The following is a 24,296-nucleotide window of genomic DNA, read 5'->3' as shown; positions in this document are numbered from 1 at the left end:
CAGTAGCAGGTCTGTTATCTCAGCCTTTCCCTGACCAGAGATATTCTTCTCTGTTCATTGTATTGCACAGGCCGCTTGGAGTGCAGATGCTCACGCGAGCAGATGTTCAGTTGTGGTCTGGATGGACCCAGTGAGGCATAGACTACATCCTGCTTCGCCTTTAACCCGCTAGCGATAGCCTTAAAGGGCTGCGCCTATACTCACAGAATCTGGGGTTTCAGTATGTAACCAACGCTCTTCACACCACAGTTGGAAAACAAAAACTGTTGCATTCATTTGTTGTTGCGCCTGACACACCTGTGAATCTACTCAGCAGAGACATTTTGATTGCATTGGGAGCAACAATACTATGTTCCATGGATGGTTTGGTTGTGACTTTTCCAGATGGAACCACACTGCGTGCAGCGGATGGCCCTGAAGCACATCAGTATTTACTGCAGTCTGTAGAGGAGCCTTGTGTGGACATATATTGGGGTTACATTGAGCCTGAAACCCCTTCTAGTGCTGGGGTGATGTCCAGTTTTCTCCTCTGCAAGCCCTGGATTCAGGCCCTGGGTCCTTACAGCCCTACGCCTGACTCGCCACATGTGACTTTGTTTTTATGATAGAAATCAAACAGATTGGTATCAGGAACAGTTTGAGGAATATTTAGAGGGGAAAATATGGACCATTTCCTCTAAAACCATCTATGTTGCACCCGAAGGTGTTGGTGCTGCTGTTGAACTTCAACCTGAACAAAAGATATGCTATGAGATGTCTGATATGTCACATATCTCTAGCCTTGCACCCAAGTCATCAGGCTAAAGAACTGGGAGGAGTTGTAAAACGTTCCCTTGCAGCCACTGACTGGCAACCTACTGCTGTCCCAGCCCTTTCTTTTTTTCCCTCCACTAACACTTACTGTTTTGCAGTTATTGCCTCTGACTCTGCCGTGCTAGAACCGGCAGCTATCTAGAGAACATGGCGGAGAATTAACTGATCACCCTCTGGCTGAGGCTGTTTTATCCAGTTGTCTACCACATCTATGGGCTCAAGGACCCACTGATGTTGGATGTGTGAACATTGCCCCTGTAGAGTTTAAGTTGCAGGATGTCTCCCCCATCTGGCGAAACCAGTACCCACACTCTCCTGCTGCAGAGCCGGGAATTGCTGACACCATTGAGGGGCTGTTAAAAGCAGGAGTGTTAGAACCCTGCCAGTCTGCCTGGAACAACCCCATTCTGTCGGTAGAAAAGAAAGGTAGTGGTAAATACAGAACGGCTCATGATTTAAGATCCATTGACAGAGTTCTGAAAACACCAACTCTAACTGTTCCAAATCCGCATGTTGCATTGGCATCCCTGGATCCCTCACAGTGTTGGTTCAGATGTATAGATCTTGCGAACGCTTTCTTCTGCCTCCCTCTAGCTGAGGACTGCAGGGATGTCTTTTCGTTTACTTATAAGAATCAACAAGTGAGATACTTCAGATTGCCTCAAGGGTTTGCCTTATCCCTGGGTATTTTTAATCAGGTTCTCAAACCGCAGCTCCAGGACTGCGTGTTGCCAGCTGATGTGACCCTAATTCAGTATGTTGACGATTTACTGATTGCAGCCAAAACAGCAACTGCGTGTCTTAAAGCCACTAAATCTATTCTTTTACATCTTGCAGGGAATGGTTTCAAAGTAAGCAAGAACAAACTACAGATTGTGAGGAAACAGGTTAATTTTCTAGGAAGGGTTATTTCACCCATATGTCTTCTGCACACAAATCTGCTATTTTACATCATTCTAAACCACGCGTGGTGAAGGACTTGTTGTCAGTTTTGGGTTTGACGGGCTATAGCAGAAACTACATCCCTGATTACACTGGTTTGACATTGCCGCTGAGATTTTTGGTAAAAGAGCAGGGTAAGAAAAATCTTAATGCAACACTGAACTGGACAACAGAAGCGGAGGAGGCGTTCATTACACTTAAACAGCTGCTGTCATCTGCTGCACAATTAACTCTTCCTGATTACTGTCTGCCTTTTTACTTGGATGTTTCTGTAACCGCCACTGTCGTGAATGCCATGTTGTTTCAGAAAAAAGGGGGAAATAGAGAGGGGCTTCAGTATGTAAGCTGCATGCTAGATAACATGGAAATGAGACATCATTTTCGCATCCGTCACGCAGCAGGTGCTGTGAAAGCTATTCAAAAACTGCACATATTGTTATGGGCTACCCACTCACTGTATTAACATCACACAGTGTGGTCGCATATGTAAACTCAGAAAATTTCACTCTAACTACATTACGACAACAGCGCCTTAGCAGGGTTTTGCAGGCCCCAAATCTAACTTTTACACATGAAGGGGTAAATATGGCTGAGCAAATGGGAACGGGGGAACCACATGACTGTGTGGCCCTGGTTTTGAAAGAAGAGAAAGTCAGGCCGGATCTGGAATCACAGCCACTGGCTGGAAACAGTGTCCGCAACATTTTTACTGACGGATGCTGTTTTAAACATGATACGGATGGCCTTAAAGCTGCCTATGCAATAATGGAGCATTCACCACAGGGATTCACACAGTTAAAAGCAGAGAGACTGTCTTGAGCTCAGTCAGCACAAAGAGCTGAACTGATGACAGTAATTGAAGCATTGAGACTGACAGAAGGCCAGGATGTAAATATCTTTAATGATTCTGCTTATGTAACAGGATCTGTACATGTTGATTTGAAACAATAGATGAGATGTGGATTTGTGACTGCAGCACAGAAGCCAATCAAACATGAAAATTAAATGAGATTTTTGGCAGAAGGTTTGTTGTTGCCTAAAAGGGTAGCTATAATTAAATGTAGAGGTCATGATTTATCAAACAGTATGACTGCAAAGGGAAATGCTGCAGCAGATTTAGCAGCAAAAACTGCAGCAAGTTATACATTCAGCTTCAATTTAGTAAGTGTTGAAGCTGAAATCTTTGAAAATCTAACTTTGGAAAAAATTAAAAAACAAAAGGAAGTCTCCCCTGAAGAACTCACTGTGTGGAAGAGAAAAGGTGCAAAACAAGAAGATGGTCTGTGGAGAAGACCTGAGGGTAAAATTATGATGCCACCAAACATCAGGGAACACATTTTGGAAGAGGCACATGGAAAGGCACATGTGAGTATTTAACAGATGCTGATCAACCTGGAACAATGGTGTCACCCATATTTAAAAGTTATGGTGAAAAAGAAGATCAGGAACTGTTCTATTCGTGGACAATTTAATCTAAAACCTACTGTGCATCCATTTCCAGGTAAGTTTAAAAACTACACCCAACCTGGGAAGGAGATCATCATTGACTTCACAGACATGGTATCCACAGCAAGAGGATATAGATACCTGTTGATCTGTGTGGATGGATATTCAGGATGGCCTGAGGCATGGCCCACAAGAAAGGAAGACAGTAAGTCTGTGGTGAAATGTTTAATTAGTCATTACATTCCCAGACATGGCTACCCAGAAAAGATAAGATCTGATAATGGAACTCATTTCAGGAACAAAGATCTGCAACAGGTGGAACGAATGTTGGGACTGAAACATGCTTTCGGTAGAGTATATCATCCTCAGTCACAAGGCAAAGTTGATAGAATGAACCAAACATTGAAAACAAAATTGGCTAAAATTTGTGCACAGACTAAATTAAATTGGGTGGATGCTTTGCCAGTGGCTTCAATGTCTGTCAGGATGTCTGTTAATCAGTCCACAGGTTACACCCCACATGAACTACAGACTGGGAGAGTCTTCCCGGGACCAGCACAGCCGATATCAAGACAAACAGGTGAATCTGCACAATTATCTTCTAACACTTTCTTTAATGAGTTACAGACCCTAGCAGCAGAGTTCTCCAGAGGACCTGAGGGAACAAGAGGCCCCCCGTGGTACCAGGAGTCACCTGGGTGTGGCTCAAGGTCATCAAGTGGAAGTGGCAGGAACCCAGGTTCACAGGCCCGTTCCAAGTCCTGGAAAGAACCTCTCATGTGGTTCGTCTGAGATGAAAAGGAGAAACCTGGTATCATTGGAGCCAGTGTGCACCAGCAGGAGCCTAAAAGGTCAAAGGCACCAGAGGTTTCTTAAAAGGGGCATAATAATCCCCTGGAGAAAGAAAAAGGGGCATAATAATCCCCTGGAGAAAGAAAAAGGGGCATAATAATCCCCTGGATCAGGAGGCTCACCGGTGATTGCACTGAGCTGAAGAGGATTTATCCACTACAAGGAGTCATGACATTCAACTAATCAATAAATTCAGGACTGGTAATCAGGAACATATGTGACCCTTGATTCTGATTATGTGATCATTGAATATAGTGTTTCTTTCTCTGTTTATTAATCTTTGGATCATTGTTTATGCTATTGTTGTTTTATGTATTTGATGTATGACATTTAATTGACATTCTTGAGTAAATCCCACAGTGTGTGCAGGCTATAAGCTCCTGGTTAGGTGGTATTCATCTGGTACAAAGAACAAAAATGGTGATGCATGGTTGGGATGTTAGTTGTAAATGGAAATGTGGGGGAGGTTTAATAATGACACTTGTGGGAATAATTATATTCTTGTGTGATGTTTTCCAGAGTGGTGAGCACACTTCCAGTCCCAATTTCCGCAGCCGTCGTCATCTAAAATGACTGAAACATCAGATTAATGCATTAAAAGACATGGAGGTATTGAATTAGACTATGTACTCGGCTCAGACACCACATTTCAGTTTGACCTCTGTGCTGTGTTTACATGTGAGGGCAGTGAGCTAGCCTGGACTAAATATAATGTGTATCTGAGTGTCTATCAGAAAGGCGAGGTGGATGGTATGGAGAATACCGGCATGCCGGCATGGGATTTTTCATTTGGGACACTAAACAAGGGAGAATACTGTCAGATAATCCATATGCAGAAACATTTCAGCATTTGGTGACCTTGGCTAGAGGACAAGCGAAGGGTAAATTGACAACTGGAGGTATTAATCCATTACTCAGCATTGGGGGAATACAGAACAACCCCTACCAGAACCCTAACATTACAATAATGCCACCTACTCTTAGATGTGGAAATATGAGTTCTGGATTTTATATGTATTTTGGAGTAGATTTGCCAGGATGGATCGCACGAGATCAGGGTAGAATTGTTAGAATTAATCTTGTTTCTTCTATGGCCAAAGGTGGTGAAGTGAAAACTCCTGTGGTTCAGATAGACTATAACACCTTAACCCCGGAAGATGTTATCCAAGGGGCTCTGGGATTTACAGAGTCCAATTTGTGGTTAACGTGGATGGCTCAGACAGCACGTGAGTCGGCCATGAGCAATTGTATTGCATGCGCAGCTGCCACACCAACTCTGGTCACTGTGCCTGCTCCCATATATGAGAATGCGGATCCACCAGGATTTAAATGCATGATTCTGTTAACTCATGATAAAGAAAACCCTGCATGTCATACCTTAGCAAAGGTGTTTCCGGTAATTAGCAATAGCTCACGGGTAGGCCCTTTTTCTCTTCAGAGTGAGGGATATGATTATCCCAGTTTCAATTTTACAGGGGTTACTGAAAAACCACAGTTAAAACTGGGAACTGTCTCTCCATCATGGTGTAACACAACTTACCCAGCTGGCACTGTAGGACACTGGGCCCGAGAAGGTTTATATTACTATTGTGGTGGAAATATTTTGTCAGTCCAAATTTCCCCTATGGCAGTAGGAAGCTGTGCAGTGGTGTGGCTGGTAGCTCCATTGCTTCTGTAGGGGGAAAAATAACCACATGAAGGAAAGGTGAGGAAGACCAGGTCCTTTGATCTTATGGACAGTTCATTAACTTATATTGATGCAATTGGTGTTCCGCGTGGAGTTCCTGACGAGTATAAATTAGTTGATCAAGTGGCAGCTGGTTTCGAAAATGTACCTGTAATTTCAGCAGTTTTTCCTGTAACCCCAAATAAGAATGTAGATAGGATCAATCACATATATTACAATGTCTTAAAGTTGGCAAATCTGACATGAGACGCGGTTGAAGTGTTGGCAGAACAATTGGAGCCTACTTCTCTTATGGCTGTGCAGAACAGATTGTCTCTGGACATGTTGGCTGAAAAGGGGGGTGTGTGTGCAATGTTTGGTGACATGTGCTGTACCTTTATCCCAAATAATACTTCCCCCGATGGTTCAGTGACTCGAGCATTAGAAGGCTTGCGTACGTTAAGTAAGGAAATGCGTGAATATTCAGGAATTGGCGGGGGACTGGAGGAGTGATTCACCAACACCTTTGGTAAGTGGAAGAGTATTATTATCTCATTGCTGATTTCATTGTCTGTATTTTTGAGTATTCTAGTAACGTGTGGATGTTTTTGTGTGCCATGTATTCGCTCACTTACAGTAAGACTTATAACGTCAACTATTGAAAAAGGGGCACTCACTCATCATCCACCTCCATATAATATGATGCAAAATGTTGTTGCTGATGGTTGGGAATTAGTGACCCATTTGTAATTCATTGCTTTCTTTTATTACTTCGCAGAGTACTAATCTTTTGGTGTGCCTATTTTGACCTTGTTATTCTTTTATTTGTTACTTATCATACGTCTTTGAATATTGACCTCTTTTGCAGAGGTCAAAAGAATCAGAATCAGAATCAGCTTTATTGCCAAGTTTGTACATACAAACAAGGAATTTGCCTCCGGTACACTTTGCTCTTTTGTTCTGTTTTTGCATTACAGAATATACAAATTTACAATTTACAATTTACAATGTACAATATACACATATCTAATAAAAAAAGGTGCATTTGCAACATCTGTATGCTGTTGTTTTGTACTCTATTGAATGTTCATCAGAGAAACAGCATGGGGGAAGAAACTGTCTCTGTGACGGCTGGTTTTAGTGAACAGTGCTCTGTAGCGGCGGCCTGAAGGTAAAGCTCTGAACAGGTTATGTGCAGGGTGTGTGGGGTCTGCAGAGATTTTGGCAGCTCTTTTCTTGACCCTAGACCTGTATAAGTCCTGGATGGAGGGAAGGTCAGCTCTGATTATTCTCTCTGCATTCCTGATTATTCGTTGCAGTCTGGACCTGAATTGTTGAGAATTAAAATAATTTAGTTTCATACTATGTGTTCAGTTTGCATGTGTAAGCATAAAACTGAGATATAACATGTGTGAGCCTTAGAGAGAGAAATCACAGAGTCACAGCAGGCTTCAGGCTGGAGCAAGGGTGAACCCCAGGTCAGGATGTTCCCAGCAGCTGTAAGCAGTAAATGCTGGCTGTATGGGCAGTAAAGCAATAAATGTCGGTTGTTGGGCATGGTATAGATAATAAAGTACTCCCATGGGGGTTGGCTAATTTATAGCGCCGACACAGACTTCGTAAATAATTCTTGGAAGGGAGTTTTCAGTCAGTCAGCTTTGAAGTTCATTGAGGGTATAAAAACCTTTTAAAACTGATGGTCAGACAGACCACTTGGTGAATACAGCCTAGCTTTGCTGATCTCTGAGTCTCTCCCTAAGGTAATCTTTCTTCTTTGTATTATTCTTTTGTATTCAATCATGTATTGGACTTATTTACCAAATTAAACTTGTGTTAATCTTAATTTCCTGCTCTTCCCTGTTCTTTCTCACGACATCCGGACTGGGGTGAGGTTGAGGCCGTAAGGTATTAGTGGTGGAATTATTTTACCTCACCAATCAATTGTACATAAAAATTGTGAAATCTTTGTTTTCTAAATTGTTGCTCCTTTAATATTGTTTTGAGACATACCTTATCATGGTTTAACATGCAGGAGAAACATACTTATTGATTTAATGCAATCTGTGGAAATCAGCAGATGTTATGTACTGACAGAAGACACATAAAAGTAAAAACCAAGCTAAAAGAAAGCATTTATTATCCTGAGAAACTTTATGCTCACAAACAACAGCTTAGGTCTTATCTGTGGTCTGGCTGTTAACGCCATGTTAAATCTATCTGTCACAGCTGTGGCACTAGCTGTGCTGTGTCCTCCTCTCTCATTTATGTGTTGCTCTTTCCCATAAACCCAAGATTCCAACTATTTTATAATTCTGTTTGAAACAGTCTGTAGTCTTCAACACTATTAAACACACTCCCAATCAGTGGCAAGGGTAAAGGGGTTTTGGCTGGTTGTCACCAGGATGGCTGAGAGGTTTAGGCACTAGATCCTTTGGCCAGAAGTTCAAATGGGTTTAAACCCCACCTCTGGCAAACTCTGTAGCAATTTATTTGCAGGAAAACAACAGTTACCCCTTTAAAACTATCCATCATGGACAAGGCACTGGACTCCCTCACCTTAACAGGGACTACCAGTATCTGTTTTATTTTCAAGTTCTGCAGGACCTGTGAGCCATTTATCTGTTTTAGACACGCTGAAGCAGGGACACATGTTCAAACAGCAGCACTCCGCTTTCTATGGACCAAAGCTTGACACTGATGCTGCAGTTTGCGTTTAAAGCTGCTCAGCCTTTGAAAGGTTTGCACAGCTTCAGATTGTTTAAATGCACTTCCATTGTATCCAAAACGGGCTAGCAAATAAATGTGTCCACAAGGGGGCAGCAGCTAAGAAGATAAGGTGGGTAAACATTTGGTAGGGGCTGTATGGTGTCACAGTTGGTAGCACTGTTGCCTTGCAGCATGAAGGTCCTGAGTTCATCTCCCAGACCTATGGGTCTTTCTACATGGAGTTTGCATGTTCTCCCCGTGCATGTATGGCTTCTCTGCGGGTACTACGGCTTCCTCACACAGTCCAAAAACATGACTGTTAGGTTAATTGGTCTCTAGGTGTGAATGAGTGTGTGCATGGTAGTTTGTCCTGTGTGTGTGTGTGTGTGTGTGTGTGTGACTGTGTTGCCCTGTGATGGACCGGCGACGTGTCCAGGGTGTACCCCGCCTCTTGCCCATAGACTGCTGGAGATAGGCACCAGCTTCCCTGTGATCTGCTATGAAAGAAGTGGTAGAAAATGACAGACTAACTGACATTTATTAGGAGCAAAACTTGGAAAACCAGCTGTACTGATGAATGAGACCCTCTACTCTGTGACTCAAGTTTACCCTTCAGCTGCCTCAGAACTGAGATGACATTTAGTTTTCACCTATTAATATCTGAAACAGTAGTATGAAATTTGCTCCTAAGAGAGTATTTGGTGGACCTGACTGGAAAGCATAAAAATCAGATGCCAGCACCATCATAGATAGTTGTAATTGTCCCTCAAATCTGAAAGCATGTCTTTCTTGGTGTTGTAGGTCTTATAGGTATTTTAAAATCCTATATTATTTTGTTAACATAACTTTTCAGTTTCAACAAGTCATCTATCCATGAAACAAGTTTTTGTATACTAATTTAGTAATTAAGTCACAACAACAAAACCAGTAGAGCACAATTAACCTTTTCCTGTAGTTACCCAAAACATCTGAGAGGTGGGAGGCTACCATTTCCGTCACCAGGATGGCCGAGTGGTTAAGGCGTTGGACTTAAGATCTAATGGACAGATGTCCTCGTGGGTTCGAACCCCACTCCTGGTATTCTCTTTGAAGGAGAACTTATTAATTAATTAATTAATTGATGTACTTTGTCAGGAAGTTTCTGTGGTCCTATAGAGTTTGAATCTGAGGAAGTTTCAAATAAAATGTCAAAAAACCAGTGGAACAGCCCTTATAAGGTCGGTGTGAGGCAAAAGAAGAGGTTGACTATGAAGAAGTGTATTACTAGGTTTTTGTATAAAACTGTGAAATATTTTTTTTCTAAATTGTTCCCCCTTTATTATTGTTTTGAGACATACCTTATTATCGTGGTTAAACAAGCAGGAGTATTATACTTATTGATTTAATGCAATCTATGGAAATCAGCAGATGTTATGCTGACAGAGGACACATAAAAGTAAAAACCAAGCTAAAAGAAAGCATTTCCTATCTTGAGAAACTTTATGCTCACAAAAAACAACTTAGGTCTACTCTGTGGTCTGGCTGTTGACTCCATGCTCAAGCTATTCAACATTGCGTGGAGGGTGACCGGAGGGTGTGTTCCAACTATAGGGGGATCACACTCCTCAGCCTCCCTGGTAAGGCCTATGCCGCGGTATTGGAAGGGAGAGTTCGGCCAATGGTCGAACCCCGGCTTCAGGAGGAACAGTGTGGTTTTCGTCCTGGCCGTGGAACACCGGACCAGCTCTACATCCTCTACAGGGCGCTCGAGGGTTCATGGGAGTTTGCCCAACCGGTCCACATGTGTTTTGCGGACATGGAGAAGGCATTCGACTGTGTCCCTCGTGGTGCTCCAAGAGTATGGAGTCGGGGGCCCTTTATTAGGGGCCATCCGGTCTCTGTACAAGCAGTACATCGTACAAGAGTTTTCCACAAGTCATCCATCCTTGAAAGAGGTTTTTGTATACTAATTTAGTAATTAAGTCACAACAACAAAACCAGTAGAGCGGTATGAAGCATGTTAGTGACCATAAACATCTGACAGGTTGGAGGCTACTGTTTCCATCACCAGGATGGCCGAGTGGTTAAGGCGTTGGACTTAAGATCCAATGGACAGATGTCCTCGTGGGTTCAAACCCCTCTCCTGGAATTCTATTGGCCAATTATCTTTAAAGGGAATAACCCATTCATCTGATTAAGATTTGGAGACATTTAGACATTTTAAAGAAGCAGCAACACTAGGTCCTATGGAGTTTGACTCTCATGTGTTTAAATCTGATAATGAATCTGTGGAGGGAGTTGAAGATTAGGGTGATGGCAAGGAGGCCTTCCAACCTCATAGAATTAAAGCTCATTACACAAGATAAAAAACTCATGGAAGCTGTTCAGCACTTATAAGGAGGTTTTCATTGCTGTACCTCCAAAAAAACAGGTCTACATTGATTATGAAGAAGCGTATTGCTAAATTCTTGCATTATCCTGAGAAACTTTATGCTCATTAACAGCTTGGGTCTTCTCTGTGGTCTGGCTATTGACTCCATGCTCAAGCTATTCAACACTGCGTGGCGGTTGGAGACAATGCCTCTGGATGGGCAGACCGGGGTGGTGGTCCCCCTTCATAAGAAGGGTGACCGGAGGGTGTGTTCCAACTATAGGGGGATCACACTCCTCAGCCTCCTCCAGGAGTATGGAATTGGGGGCCCTTTATTAGGGGCCATCCGGTCTCTGTACAAGCAGTACATCGTACAAGAGTTTTCCACAAGTCATCCATCCATGAAACAAGTTTTTGTATACTAATTTAGTAATTAAGTCACAACAACAAAACCAGTAGAGCAGTATAAAGCATGCTCCCAGTGTTCAGCACAATTAACCCTTTCCGGTAGTGACCCAAATGATCTGACAGGTGAGTGGAGATCCAATGGACAGATGTCCTCGTGGGTTCAAACACCACTCTTGGTATGCTGTTGTCTTTGGTTCTCTTTCAAAGCAAAGAGGAGAACCATCCACTGTTAAAACTCCTATGGAGTTTAAAACTGATAAAGAATCTGAGGAGTGAGCTAAAGATTAGGGTGATGGCAAGGAGACCTTCCATCCTCATAGAGTTACAGAAGATAAAATGTCAAAATACCAGTGGAGACACAGTGTAGACCCTATCCATCTGACAGTTGAGAAGACCTGATGAACCACCAGGATGGCCGTACCCTCTACCGACTGGCCGTCAAACTGGTTCCTAACAAATTCGTAACACGGTCCTAACATTCTTCTCAAAGTCCTAACATATTCTAACAAAGTCCTACCGATTCCTAACAACTCCTAACTTCTTACGTTTTTTTACGTATCACGTAGGTCATGCGCAGTGGGCGGAAAACAACAAAAATTGATTCCCCCGTTCTCTTTGTTTTGGCTCCTTTTTTAAAGTCGTGAAAAAATTGGTATGTATGATCGATAGTTTATCAGTTTGACGTGGGTCTGCTACAAATAAAAATCTCACTTTACATTATTATTTTTTACGTATTGTTCATTGTATCATTCAGGTAAGGAGCGACTTTTGCTTGAAATATTATGATATATGTGGCATCTGCTGTGATATTAAAGGTTTAATAGTAACTAGGTATTTTTTAAGTCATTCATTATTGACACACCTGCCTGACTTATTATTGTAAATTTAAAAATGTTCTTCGGATAATAATTTATGAAAACTAACTCTTCTTTGTATTTACTATTCAGAAATTATTATCTATAATTTCTGAAAAGAAATGCAAACAAAGAAGAGTTAGTTTTATCATTTCATAAATGCACCCAATCTTTGTAATGCCTTTTAAACATTGTTTTTTAAGGATGGAGAAGCAATGCTGTGCACACTCAAATGTATATACTTGAGGGTGGATCCAGATGGAACATGAAAAGAGCTCAAGATGCTTTACATATGAGTTGTAGATCACACACTAAACTCTATGATGTTCGTCTGATGTCCAACATCAACACCCTTAGCAACAGAGTGCTGGGTCATGCAGTCTTGCCAGAGTTTGTTCCTCCAGGCAGCCCCACTGGTACTGAACTTTTACCTATGAAATTATACAAAAATACTCTTTTGTGTACAGTAAATTTAAAGTACAATTGTAATTGTCATTTGTGATAATCTTTGTAGGGGAGCGCATTGCTGTGGAGTATCTTTTAGCTCAGTCAGACAGAGGAGACCTATTAGGTCCCAAGCAGGACAGCGAACTGGGAGTTGTTTTGCCAGAGATGCAAGCCTAAGTTCTGGAGGAGGAAAGTCCTGATGTCACCATCAGTGAGGTCACTGACATCCTCATCAACAGCCCTCTGAAGGTGCCACAGTATGATGACCAGTTGGAGATGTCACCCCCTAATACTCCTTTTCTCCAGGAAGGGTCATCTTCCACTTCATCTCAGGTAATGTGATCATTTCATTATAATGAGTTGATTTATTTTTAAAGACAAAGGTTCATTTGTATGTATTGTGACTAATTTGGGATTTTCATATTAACAGAACCAATTAAACTCATTTGTTGGATGCTTATACATGAATGTTTCCCCTTCCAATGTATTTGTCTAATTAACCAGATTATGATAATTGGATACGCTATCATCAGGCACTGAATATGGCTATTGATGGACAGTTTGATGATCTGAAACTTTTATGTTAGAAAGGCCTTGGCATCAGGGACTAAAACATAAATGGAGATCATGAATATGGAGGATAAGCTTCTTTCCTATCCAAGCATATGTTACCTCTGCTGTCTCTCCTGTACAATTCTCAGGAAACCAGTTTTGATGCAAGCCCTGTCTCTCACACTCATACTGTTGGTCCAGTCAGAGGTGCGCTTACTGATGACAACTCCTTTAGTGGACCAAGCAGTGCTTCAACCCAGGTAATATGTGACCCCTGTGGGTTTGGAGCGTGCACCACTTCGTAGCTGACTTATGTTGTATGCAAAATGTGGGGATGAGGTTTGTCTTGTTATGAAATCACATTTCCATCTTAGCCTCTGTTTTGCCTCTTTTATGTGCTGGGTTAGTGTTGGTTGGTTTGCTTACATTTCTCAATATATACCCCTGCATACTTCATTCATACACAGCATGAATAAATCAGAAACAGATTTCAGCGCCTGATGTTATGCTTTAATTTGGTTTATTAAGACTAAACAAGTTAATTCTTTATTTTTTTCCTGTGGTATGTGGGCATTTTTCCTTGGTACAAATGTGGATTATCCAGTCTGAGACCAGCGGGGAACTTACAGAAGATGACACCTCCAGCAGTCCAAGGAAAATGTTTCAGGTAACGTAAATAAATGCTTAATTTTATATGATTTAGTGTGTATGTATCTCTGTATATCAATTGTTTTTATTCTTTTAAGGATACTACCCGGTGTGATTCCAGAGGTTTTCCTGGATGGGAGGCTATTGACAACTTGGCAGAGTATCTTTTAACCCTTAATCGTACGATAACTGCGCTGTCAACCACAGAGGTGGCAGAAATCATGCAACTGTATTCTGCTTTACATGCCATGGACAAGCGGCCCTCCAAATACACCCTAAAAAGTAAGAAGAGAACCTTGCCAGGACCATGGAGAGCTTCTCGGAAACGCAGTGGCTCTGCACCGGGTCAACAGGCAGCTGAAAGGTGACATGTTATTTGACACAATGCAAAATTTGCTTGCATATTAACTAAAGAAAGCCAAGTCATGTTTTGCAAATCCTATTTGTAATTTAAAGTTTTAAGACTAGAAGATTAAGCTGATCAAACTGAGGAGAGTAATTCAATTACATTTCATTACTGCTTCATTCAAATTACTGTTAATGAATTTGCAATTTTTCTGCAACTTTAATAACCTGTTTTCCACACAGGCTGTTCATGACCCATGGCCAGGCTGCCCAGAGACCTGACACCACTAGAATCACTGAGTGCATTTGCCTCAAGCTACTAAAAGAATACCAACAAGCGAGGAACCGACCAAAAGACTGCAAGGGAAAAGTTCTGCCCATTCCACAGTCAATTGTGCAAACCTACTGCCATGTTAAACAGCTGCAACAAGATAAGACCAACTTGTTGTTAGTCACCATCAACAACACCACAGTATGTGCCTGGTAAGATGACTTTTATTTCTAAGAAATATTGCCGTTTAGAGATGTGCTTGTCCTAAAAAGTAAACAATTTGTATTGTACTATTTTTCAGGCTACATGGGCGACAGAAAAGAACAGACCGAGACACTCTCCTGCGAGGAGTACAGCTTCCACAGAAGGTGTCTGTGGCTGAAAATTCCCTGCCAGATCCAAGACAGCTCCCCTCTATTCCTGTTGAACATGGACATAAATGCATGGAGTTTCAGGAACCTGAAAATCGTGAAGGCGAGGCAGTGATACGTCCACGCGTTGGTGGTAAAACTGGCTCTTCAAAGCATTGTCCTAAGACTGTTTTGTCATTTGCAAGGTCACTTTTCACCAGGCCCAGCTCCTACCTGCTTCTTGTATGCACAGAGTCAGCAGCCACAATCACCTGCTTGGCCTTATTATGAGCAGAATCAGATGCCAAAACCCCAATCTGCTTCAAGTTTCTGCTACTGTCCATCAGCCCCAGTGTGGACCTCATCTGGACAAGGACAGTTCCCACCGCTGGCTATTCCTCTAGCTTCATTGCATCAGTGCTGTACACCACCACTTCATGCATCAGCTCTGGCACCTGCTGCTAATGTAGCAGCATCTTCATCATCAAATCAGCTTTCAGCAAACATAAATCGTCACAGGAGATGGAGACAGAATAGGGCAGAACTAGAAGACCAGGAACGTCTGGCAAGGGGGGAACCTCCCAAAAAGCGGCAATGGAAACAGGACTACCACTATCAATGTTCAGTTTGTGGTCAGGCCAAAAACAAAAGGACTGGTCATACACAGATTAGGGGAAAGTGGTACTGTCCAGCCTCTGCACAGACTATTTTGCAATGGAAGGAAACTTTCAGCAAGCAGTGAAAGCTAAGAAAGATTTTCTTTGTATAATGGTTAGTTTGTTACTCTGATGTTTTAATGCAAAATGTTTTGAGGCATTTGATTGACATTGTCTTTTGTTTAAACAATTTTATTTACGCTTGATGTGCTCAGTCTAGTGCTGAAAATGTGTGAAATCTAGAATAATTTCACAGTTGGGCCTGTATGTTTTAGTCAGCCTTTGGACAGTGCTTAACACATGTCCAGTTATAGTGACAGATCAGTGTACGTGGTTGTGTAAGAACAGGTTTAATACATGTCGCTGATCATAATTTGATTGTGTGTTGTGTGACCTAAATGATGTTGGACCTCAATAGTAGTGGTGACAGAAAACAACCAAAATAGAGATAATTCCAATGGTTTACCAGATAGAACAAAATCTTGAGGGTAAAAAATGTTGAACAGATAGTTTTAACAATAGTAGTTAGAAATGAAAAGTCTGATTATATTATATTATCATTTTTCAACAATCCACCATTTTCCCCACCCAATCCACCCACTCGGACGAAGGTGGAGACCTCAACGGCCCGATCCCCGGATGCTTAGGCTGGCTCTAGGGACGTGGAATGTCACCTCGCTGGGGGGGAAGGAGTCTGAGCTTGTGCGGGAGGTCGAGAGATATCGACTAGAAATAGTCGGGCTCGCCTCCACGCACAGCGTGGGCTCTGGAACCCATCTCCTTGAGAGGGGTTGGACTCTCTTCTACTCTGGAGTGGCCCACGGGGAGAGGCGGCGGGCTGGTGTGGGTTTGCTTGTTGCCCCCCAGCTCAGCCGTCTCGTGTTGGGGTTTACCCCAGTGGATGAGAGGGTTGTATCCCTGCGCCTTCGGGTTGGGGAGAGGTCTCTGACTATCATTTCAGCCTACGGGCCGAGTGGTAGTGCAGAGTACCCTGCCTTCTTGGCGTCCCTGTCGGGGGTGCTGGATAGTGCCCCTCCCGGGGACTCCATTATTCTGCTGGGGGACTTCAACGCCCACGTGGGGAACGACAGTGACACCTGGAGAGGCGTGATCGGGAGGAATGGCCTCCCCGATCTGAATCCGAGTGGTGTTTTGTTATTGGACTTCTGCGCTAGTCACGGATTGTCCATAACGAACACCATGTTCAAACATAAGGGTGTCCATCAGTGCACTTGGCACCAGGACACCCTAGGCAGGAGGTCGATGATCGACTTTGTTGTCGTATCATCAGACCTTCGGCCACATGTTTTGGACACTCGGGTGAAGAGAGGGGCTGAGCTGTCCACTGATCATCACCTGGTGGTGAGTTGGATCCGCTGGAGGAGGAGAAAGCCGGACAGACTCGGCAGGCCCAAGCGCATAGTGAGGGTCTGCTGGGAACGCCTGGCGGAGCCCTCGGCCAGGGATGTATTCAACTCCCACCTCCGGGAGAGCTTCGACCAGATCCCGGGGGATGTTGGAGACATAGACTCAGAGTGGACCATGTTCTCTGCATCTATTGTCGATGCTGCTGCCCATAGCTGCGGCCGTAAGGTCTGCGGTGCCTGTCGTGGCGGCAATCCCAGAACCCGGTGGTGGACACCGGCAGTAAGGGATGCTGTTAAGCTGAAGAAGGAGTCCTATCGGCTGTGGTTGGCTTGTGGGACTCCTGAGGCGGCTGACGGGTACCGTGAGGCCAAGCGTGCTGCGGCCCGGGCTGTGGCAGAGGCAAAAACTCGGGCCTGGGAAGAGTTCGGTGAGGCCATGGAGAAGGACTACCGGTTGGCCTCGAAGCGATTCTGGCAAACCGTCCGACGCCTCAGGAGGGGGAAGCAGTGCTCTGCCAACACTGTTTATAGTGGGGGCGGGAGACTGCTGACCTCGACTGAGGACATTATCGGGCGGTGGAAGGAGTACTTCGAGGATCTCCTCAATCCTGCCATCACGCATTCCGTGGTGGAAACAGAGGCTGGGGACTCGGGGTTGGACTCTTTCATCACCCAGGCTGAAGTCACCGAGGTGGTTAAAAAGCTCCGCGGTGGCAAGGCTTCGGGGGTGGATGAGATCCGCCCTGAGTACCTCAAGTCTCTGGATGTTGTAGGGCTGTCATGGTTGACACGCCTCTTCAACATTGCGTGGCGGTCGGGGACAGTGCCTCTGGACTGGCAGACTGGGGTGGTGGTCCCCCTTTATAAGAAGGGGGACCGGAGGGTGTGTTCCAACTACAGGGGGATCACACTCCTCAGCCTCCCTGGTAAGGCCTACGCCAGGGTATTGGAGAGGAGAGTCCGACCGATAGTCGAACCTCGGCTTCAGGAGGAACAGTGTGGTTTTCGTCCCAGCCGTGGAACACTGGACCAGCTCTATACCCTCTACAGGGTGCTCGAGGGTTCATGGGAGTTTGCCCAACCGGTTCACATGTGTTTTGTGGACCTGGAGAAGGCATTCGACTGTGTCCCTCGTGATGCCCTGTGGGGGGTGCTCCAGGAGTATGGAATCGGGGGCCCTTTATTAGGGGCCATCCGGTCCCTGTACGAGCGGAGCAGGAGTTTGGTCCGCATTGCCGGCACTAAGTCGGACCTGTTCCCAGTGCATGTTGGACTCCGGCAGGGCTGCCCTTTGTCGCCGGTCCTGTTCATAACTTTTATGGACAGGATTTCTAGACGCAGCCAAGGGCCGGAGGGGGTCTGGTTTGGGGACCAGTGGATTTCGTCTCTTCTTTTTGCGGATGACGTGGTCCTGCTGGCCCCCTCTAGCCAAGACCTACAGCATGCGCTGTGGCGGTTCGCAGCCGAGTGTGAAGCGGCTGGGATGAGGATCAGCTCCTCCAAGTCCGAGGCCATGGTACTCGACCGGAAAAGGGTGGCTTGTCCTCTTCAGGTTGGAGGGGAGTTCCTGCCTCAAGTGGAGGAGTTTAAGTATCTCGGGGTCTTGTTCACGAGTGAGGGAAGAATGGAGCGGGAGATCGACAGACGGATCGGTGCAGCTGCCACTGTAATGGGAGCGCTGTGCCGGTCCATTGTGGTGAAGAGAGAGCTGAGCCGGAAAGCAAAGCTCTCAATTTACTGGTCGGTCTACGTTCCTACCCTCACCTATGGCCATGAACTTTGGGTCATGACCGAAAGAACGAGATCACGGATACAAGCGGCTGAAATGAGCTTCCTCCGTAGGGTGGCCGGGCACTCCCTTAGAGATAGGGTGAGGAGCTCGGCCATCCGGGAGGAGCTCGGAGTAGAGCAGCTGCTCCTCCACATCGAGAGGAGCCAGTTGAGGTGGCTCGGGCATCTATACCGGATGCCTCCTGGACGCCTTCCTCGGGAGGTGTTCCAGGCACGTCCCACCGGGAGGAGGCCCAGGGGACGGCCCAGGACACGCTGGAGGGACTATGTCTCTCGGCTGGCCTGGGAACGCCTTGGGCTCCCCCTGGAGGAACTGGAGGAGGTGTCTGGAGAGAGGGACGTCTGGGCGTCTCTGCTGAGTCTGCTGCCCCCGCGACCCGGTCCTGGATAAGCGGAAGACGACGAACGAACGAACGAACGAACCATTTTCCCATTTTGATGACAGAATACTAATCAAGTTAGACCTCAGAAGTGAGATGAAATTTAGTTTTCACCTATTAATATCTGAAACAGTAGCATAAAATCTGCTCATTGGTTTGGTGAACTAGAGTGCAAAGCATAAAATACAGATGCTAGCAGCATCAATGATAGTTTGAATCGTCCCTGCATTATAGACTGTATGCTGTTTCCACTGATGAGAGCAATAGGAACTATAACTATTATATCAATATCTTCTCTGTGTTTATAGTTAGATAAGAAAACCAGAATTGCAGCCTCTGCTCTAATTCATCCTAAAGGTGTTAAAGAAGGTTGGTTTAGTCGTGTGACCTAATACTTTTGATGATGTAGTGTATCTAGGCATATTTTTTTAGTCTTTCAAAGCTTTTTTTGCTATTTTGAAGTACAATTTTGTTAAGTGTAGCAGTGCAGATTATGGCTTAAAGCTCATAATACCCCCAATTCAGTCTTTTAGAAAGTTAGAATGGACAGGTGGCAAATCCAGCTGCAAAATGAAATCAGTATCTCCATACAGCTTGTCAGCAGAAGGAAGCATGAAGTGCCTTAAAATTTCCTGGTAAATGGCTGCATTGACTGCGGACTTCAGAAAACCCAGTGGACCAACAGCAGAGAACATGGCACCTCACATCACCATTGACTGTGGAAACTTCACCCTCTCCACTCCTCCTCCAGACTCTGGGACCCTGATTTCCAAAGGAAATGCAAACGTTTCTTTTATCTCAAAAGAGTAATAACTTTATAATACTTTAGTTTTGTCTGTCTGATTACATTATTTTTTAAATATCAAATCAGATGTTGTGATCAGCTACTATTTTGAGTAGCCTTTTTATTAAATATTTTTTCCTCAGATGGATGAATACTTTTTACTTCAGCTCAGTTTAAACTATATTTAAGGAATACTAATCTTACTTGAGTATAATTTTTGACTACTCTACCCACCTCTGATACATATCAGTTATTTCATCTGTGTTATATCATTTTTTCGTCATTTCTAAAGATCCTCTCTCATCAGTCTTTAAAAAAAGTTTTGTACAGGTGTTATTTGTCCAGCAGGGGGCGGCAGCACAACAAATATGATGAGGAAACGGCCCAAGAAGAGCAGAGGTGTGATAAATGTGACCACAATCTGATTAAATACTTTTAATTACATGAACATCAGTGACAGATGAATAGACACCCATATTAATTCCTTTAAACACATGAAAAACAACAAAAAGCTTAAAAACGCTTTGAGGTTAGACTCTCTGAGAGGGTTAACACTGATGCAGAAAAGGCACCAAAGATCACGCAGGCCAAGATTTTGAGAAGCATTTAATTCGAGCCTAATCAGTTCCAAGCAGCTAAAGCAGAAAGTGTTTGTTCTAATGGGGATCTAATGCAGCAGAGTAGCCATGAAACACCTTTACATCCCTTTGTGGTGTTCCATCTAAAGTTTCAGATCATGTAAAAAATGCCTGTGGTTCTTTCAGCCATCCTACTTTTAGTTTTTAGTTTTTAAGTTTACTGTAACAACTTTATTTTTATCCTTGAAAAGTATTTCTGAAAACCCTCCTTGCAGTTTGGACTACATGCAGTTTAACACGTTTCATAGTCCATATTATTTGTAACATATTTTATCATGACTTCCAGTGATCAAGGGGTCCTTTATGGCTGCTGCTTGGTTGTTGAATGTCAGTGTCCCGCGCAGCAGCAGACTGGGCTGGTGGCTACAGCAGCTTGTCAGGGGCTACAAGGTCGCAAAAGTGTCTATTTCAGTAGCATCACAACATGCTACTTGGAAAGCAGTTATTTGTATCACATCACACAAACTACCTCATACAGGGCAATGAAAAAGTATTTGGCCCCTACACTGAAAAAAGGAAACCGACATAAGTTAGATCTGCATAAGCATATTTAAGTACTTTTACAGGATTATTTACTGAAAGAAAGTGTATTGTGTAGATACTACATTATATGCAGAGTTTGTATATTAACATGTTATATTCATCCTGTGCAATCGTAACATTATCTCTTGCAACAGATGGGACTTCATATTGAAGAAGAGGATGTTTAATAACCAATCAAAATGAAACAGGGCCTCACCACAACTCTCTACCCTCCTCTCACCCTCAAAATACGCACACAGAACAACACTGTGCAACTATACTTGGCCATAAAAACCAAACACACCAAACAATACAATCCCAGACTCATCAGGAATACGGGATTGGCTCAAAGACCTAAGAGACTAGACACCGCAGGATCCCATGAAATCTCCCCTTATCTGAAACTTCCCCTTTTCAATCCAGGTGGAATTTTAAAACAAAATTGTTAAATTTAAGTAATCAAATAGTGTTGGAAGAAAAGGGATTCAGTTGTGTTGAAGTAAAGTAAACAAATTACATAGTACTGAAATGATTGGAGAGCTTAATTTATTTAATTAAGAAGTGGACTTGTTAGAGTTTTTGAGCTCATTATCCAGCTGCACGGCACTTTTGATACGTTTTAACCCCTTACAACCATGTTCTTGAATTTCTTTAAATCTGGGCATGATGTGTTGCCTTTTGAGACCTTTTACCGTACTTTTGTTGTCATGTTGTAGGAACTGCAGAGCATCCAACACCCGTGTCAAGATTAAAACAGCTGTTGACTCCCTGGAGAGAGCCTTGAGACCGGGTTAAAAAAAAGATTTTCCACTCTCTGAGCTGAGGAACGCAATGTTCAGAACCACAGGTCAAGGGACCCAATCCGGTTCATTCAGAGGTGACACAACATGGCCCAAGGCTAAGAGTAAGGTATCTTATAAGTTTATATCAGGACTCTCCAGAGTTTACGGTCCTTCCTCAGTTGAATTATTCATACCACTATTTTTCTATAAATATTATGAAAGGAAACTGTGAATTTACTTTTTTGTGTGTGGCTGAGCAGGAGTCTGAGGCTCTTGGAGCTGAAGATTGGGCACTTGAGACTCCAGGAGCCTAAAACCAAAAACGGACCCATGAACACTCGGTGATTGCAGGGTTCCTGAAACCAGAGACTGCAATTAAGGATCTTTGGTAGACAATCAACATGGATGGATAACTTTTAGAAAATGGGATAGGTCTCGAAGTTTGTAAATGCAAATATTTTTCCACGCTCTCTTTCTTTTTTCTTTCCATACCCATAAAATCCTTAAATTCAACCCAAACTTTTCCAGACTTTTCCAGACTGTGATAAACTAGAGGACATTGTTTTACCTTCACAGATAGCAGCACTAGCTTACCTCCTCAACAATAAACTAAATAGATGCTGACCCAAATGTAGGGCATTCACAAAATAATTCCAGGGACTGCAAATGGCCCCCATGGGACACCCTTGATCTGCACACATGGATCATTTGCATGGAAGTGAAGATTAACAGTAAGAAACCCACCCGTGGGATTATTTTATTCCGTCCCCACACTGATGCTGCATAAACAGATTTATGTCTCCTCTACTTGACTAACACGAGCACACCCTGTGAAAGTTGCACGAAGTGTTAGTCAGCTAACTGTCACATGAGAACGGGAGGAAGATCCGGAGGCCCAAGCCAGTCTCCTCTCTCGGAAGTGTGTGCGTTCTTTCCTGTTGTTTTAGATTCCACTTTACTCCCCCACCACTGCCAATCCACGACCTCTGACCCGCAGTGAACCCAGCTGTCAGCTGTCCTGGCCCTGCATGGGACAGCTTACTTTCTCCTGGTCTGTCCAAGTGAATCACCTAAAATGGGAGCTGGATGCAGCTTTTCCTGTCAGAGGACTTATTCTGAGACAACTGGACCTCAACATGTGAACATCATCTGACCTTATTTTCTAGTTATCTCTGGAAATAAAAGTGATTGAATTGGATTTAAACAGTAAAATGTAATAAAATTAGCTCATTAATTAAAATACATCAACAACCTTTTCTAAATGAGGAAAAAGATAGGACACCTTTGGTGGAAATGACTTCAGAAAGATGTTTCTTGTAGCCATCTACCAGTCTCTGATATTGGTCTTCACGTTCAGCTGTGAGATGTTTAAAAGGTTTCTTGTGTGTTCAATCCATTTTACATCGCCCCACAGCATTTCAGTCAAATCAACATCTGGGCTTTGACTAAGCCACTCCAGGGCTTTCTATTTCCTAATTCTCAGCCAGTCCTTGGTGGGTGTTATGGTATGTTTGGGTCATGCTATGTTGAGGAGTCTAGTTTTCACTCCCCAATTTTGTCTCTGATGGTCTCACATTTTCCTCAGACATCCTCTGATACATGGTAAAATTCTCGATGAATCTAATGATGGTGAGCTGGTCAAGTTATGCGGCAGGATAGCATCCACAAACCATGACACCTCCACCTCCATGCTTCATAGTTGGAGTTCTTTACCTGGAATATCGTATTTAGTTTATGACAATCTTCTGTTCTGGGCAGAGAGGCTAAAGATTTAATTAAAGTAAGAGTACAATTACTTCAATATATTTTTATTCAAGTAGAAGTAAAAAGAATGGTGTAGTAAAACTACTTCTAGGAGTACATTTTTACAGAAAGTTACTCAAGTAAATGTAACTGAGTAAATCCAGCTAGTACACATCTCTGCTCAAATAATTCAAATTTAGACTCCTCGGTCCAAAGAACATTATTCCAGAAGTCCTGTTCTTTTTCCACCTTCTCTCTGGCAAACTTTAGTATGGCCTTGACGTTTTTATTGAAGATTAAATGTTCCCTCCTTGAACGCCTCCTATGAAAGTTCATCCATAGTTGGTGTGCAGTCTCGTTTTGATTGTAGAGGCATGCACTTTGATATCAACAGCAGGAAAAGCCTGCTGCAGGTCCTGTGAAGACATTTCACAGTTTTTGGAGATTTATTTCAGCATCTTGTGGTCTGCTTTCAGGGTGAATGTGCTTTTACAGCCAGACCTACACATGTTAGCAGGTGCTTTGAAGGTCCTCCGCTTGTAGACTGTTTTTAAGTGGAATGGCTGATTAGACATTTTTTTGCAGCCTTTTTAAATCCCTGACCAGAATTATAAGGAGCTACAATCTTCTCCCTGAAGGCCTTAGACAGCTCCATCAATCTCACCATGCTGTAAACCCTCACTTCAGCAGTAAGGACCCCACCAAACGAAATGTCAGAAGGTTAGAACATGTCCGGTGCACATGTTCTAGTCGGATGTGATTCGCCTTTGTGAAATGCAGGAATAAAAATGGGGCTCTCTTACTTTATTTGTAGGCAGAAACAATTTTTTTATGACAGAAAATTCTTAAATATCGCAATACGTCAGAAAGAACAGGCTGTGATGGAGTGATATAATTTTTCCACATGACTTGCACATAGAAACCATGAAATCAACTCAAGACCTTAAAGCTTTTGGCCATAGAACCTAAAATATTGTAGAAAA

The 24,296-nt window shown here is 43.4% G+C and overlaps 1 protein-coding gene and 2 non-coding genes across 3 annotated transcripts; all 3 read left to right on the top strand.

Annotated features, from left to right (window-relative positions):
• Window positions 1-9,422: 9,422 nt before the first annotated feature.
• On the top strand, window positions 9,423-9,505 carry trnal-uaa. The gene has a single exon. It is a non-coding gene; the product is annotated as a tRNA-Leu (tRNA).
• Window positions 9,506-10,470: 965 nt separating this feature from the next.
• On the top strand, window positions 10,471-10,553 carry trnal-uaa. Its single transcript has one exon. It is a non-coding gene; the product is annotated as a tRNA-Leu (tRNA).
• Window positions 10,554-13,892: 3,339 nt separating this feature from the next.
• On the top strand, window positions 13,893-22,712 carry LOC124876775. Its single transcript, XM_047379774.1, has 4 exons — window positions 13,893-14,048; window positions 14,273-14,512; window positions 14,602-14,893; window positions 22,518-22,712. Exons 1-4 carry the CDS (start codon window positions 13,906-13,908, stop codon window positions 22,710-22,712), a joined length of 870 nt encoding a protein of 289 aa, XP_047235730.1. The 5' UTR covers window positions 13,893-13,905.
• The last annotated feature ends 1,584 nt before the right edge of the window (window positions 22,713-24,296 follow it).

The sequence above is a fragment of the Girardinichthys multiradiatus genome, chromosome 11, assembly GCF_021462225.1.
Source record: "Girardinichthys multiradiatus isolate DD_20200921_A chromosome 11, DD_fGirMul_XY1, whole genome shotgun sequence".
NCBI lineage: Eukaryota > Metazoa > Chordata > Actinopteri > Cyprinodontiformes > Goodeidae > Girardinichthys > Girardinichthys multiradiatus.
The sequence above is the reverse complement of the archived record's forward strand: the minus strand, read 5'-3'. Positions and strand labels throughout refer to the sequence as shown.

Coding starts and splice junctions, on each gene's coding strand:
- LOC124876775 (XM_047379774.1), top strand. CDS start 13,906: ATGCAACTGTATTCTGCTTTACATGCCATGGACAAGCGGCCCTCCAAA. Junction 14,049..14,272: donor GGTCAACAGGCAGCTGAAAG/GTGACATGTTAT, acceptor TTTTCCACACAG/GCTGTTCATGACCCATGGCC. Junction 14,894..22,517: donor CCAGCTCCTACCTGCTTCTT/GTATGCACAGAG, acceptor CTGTTGTTTTAG/ATTCCACTTTACTCCCCCAC.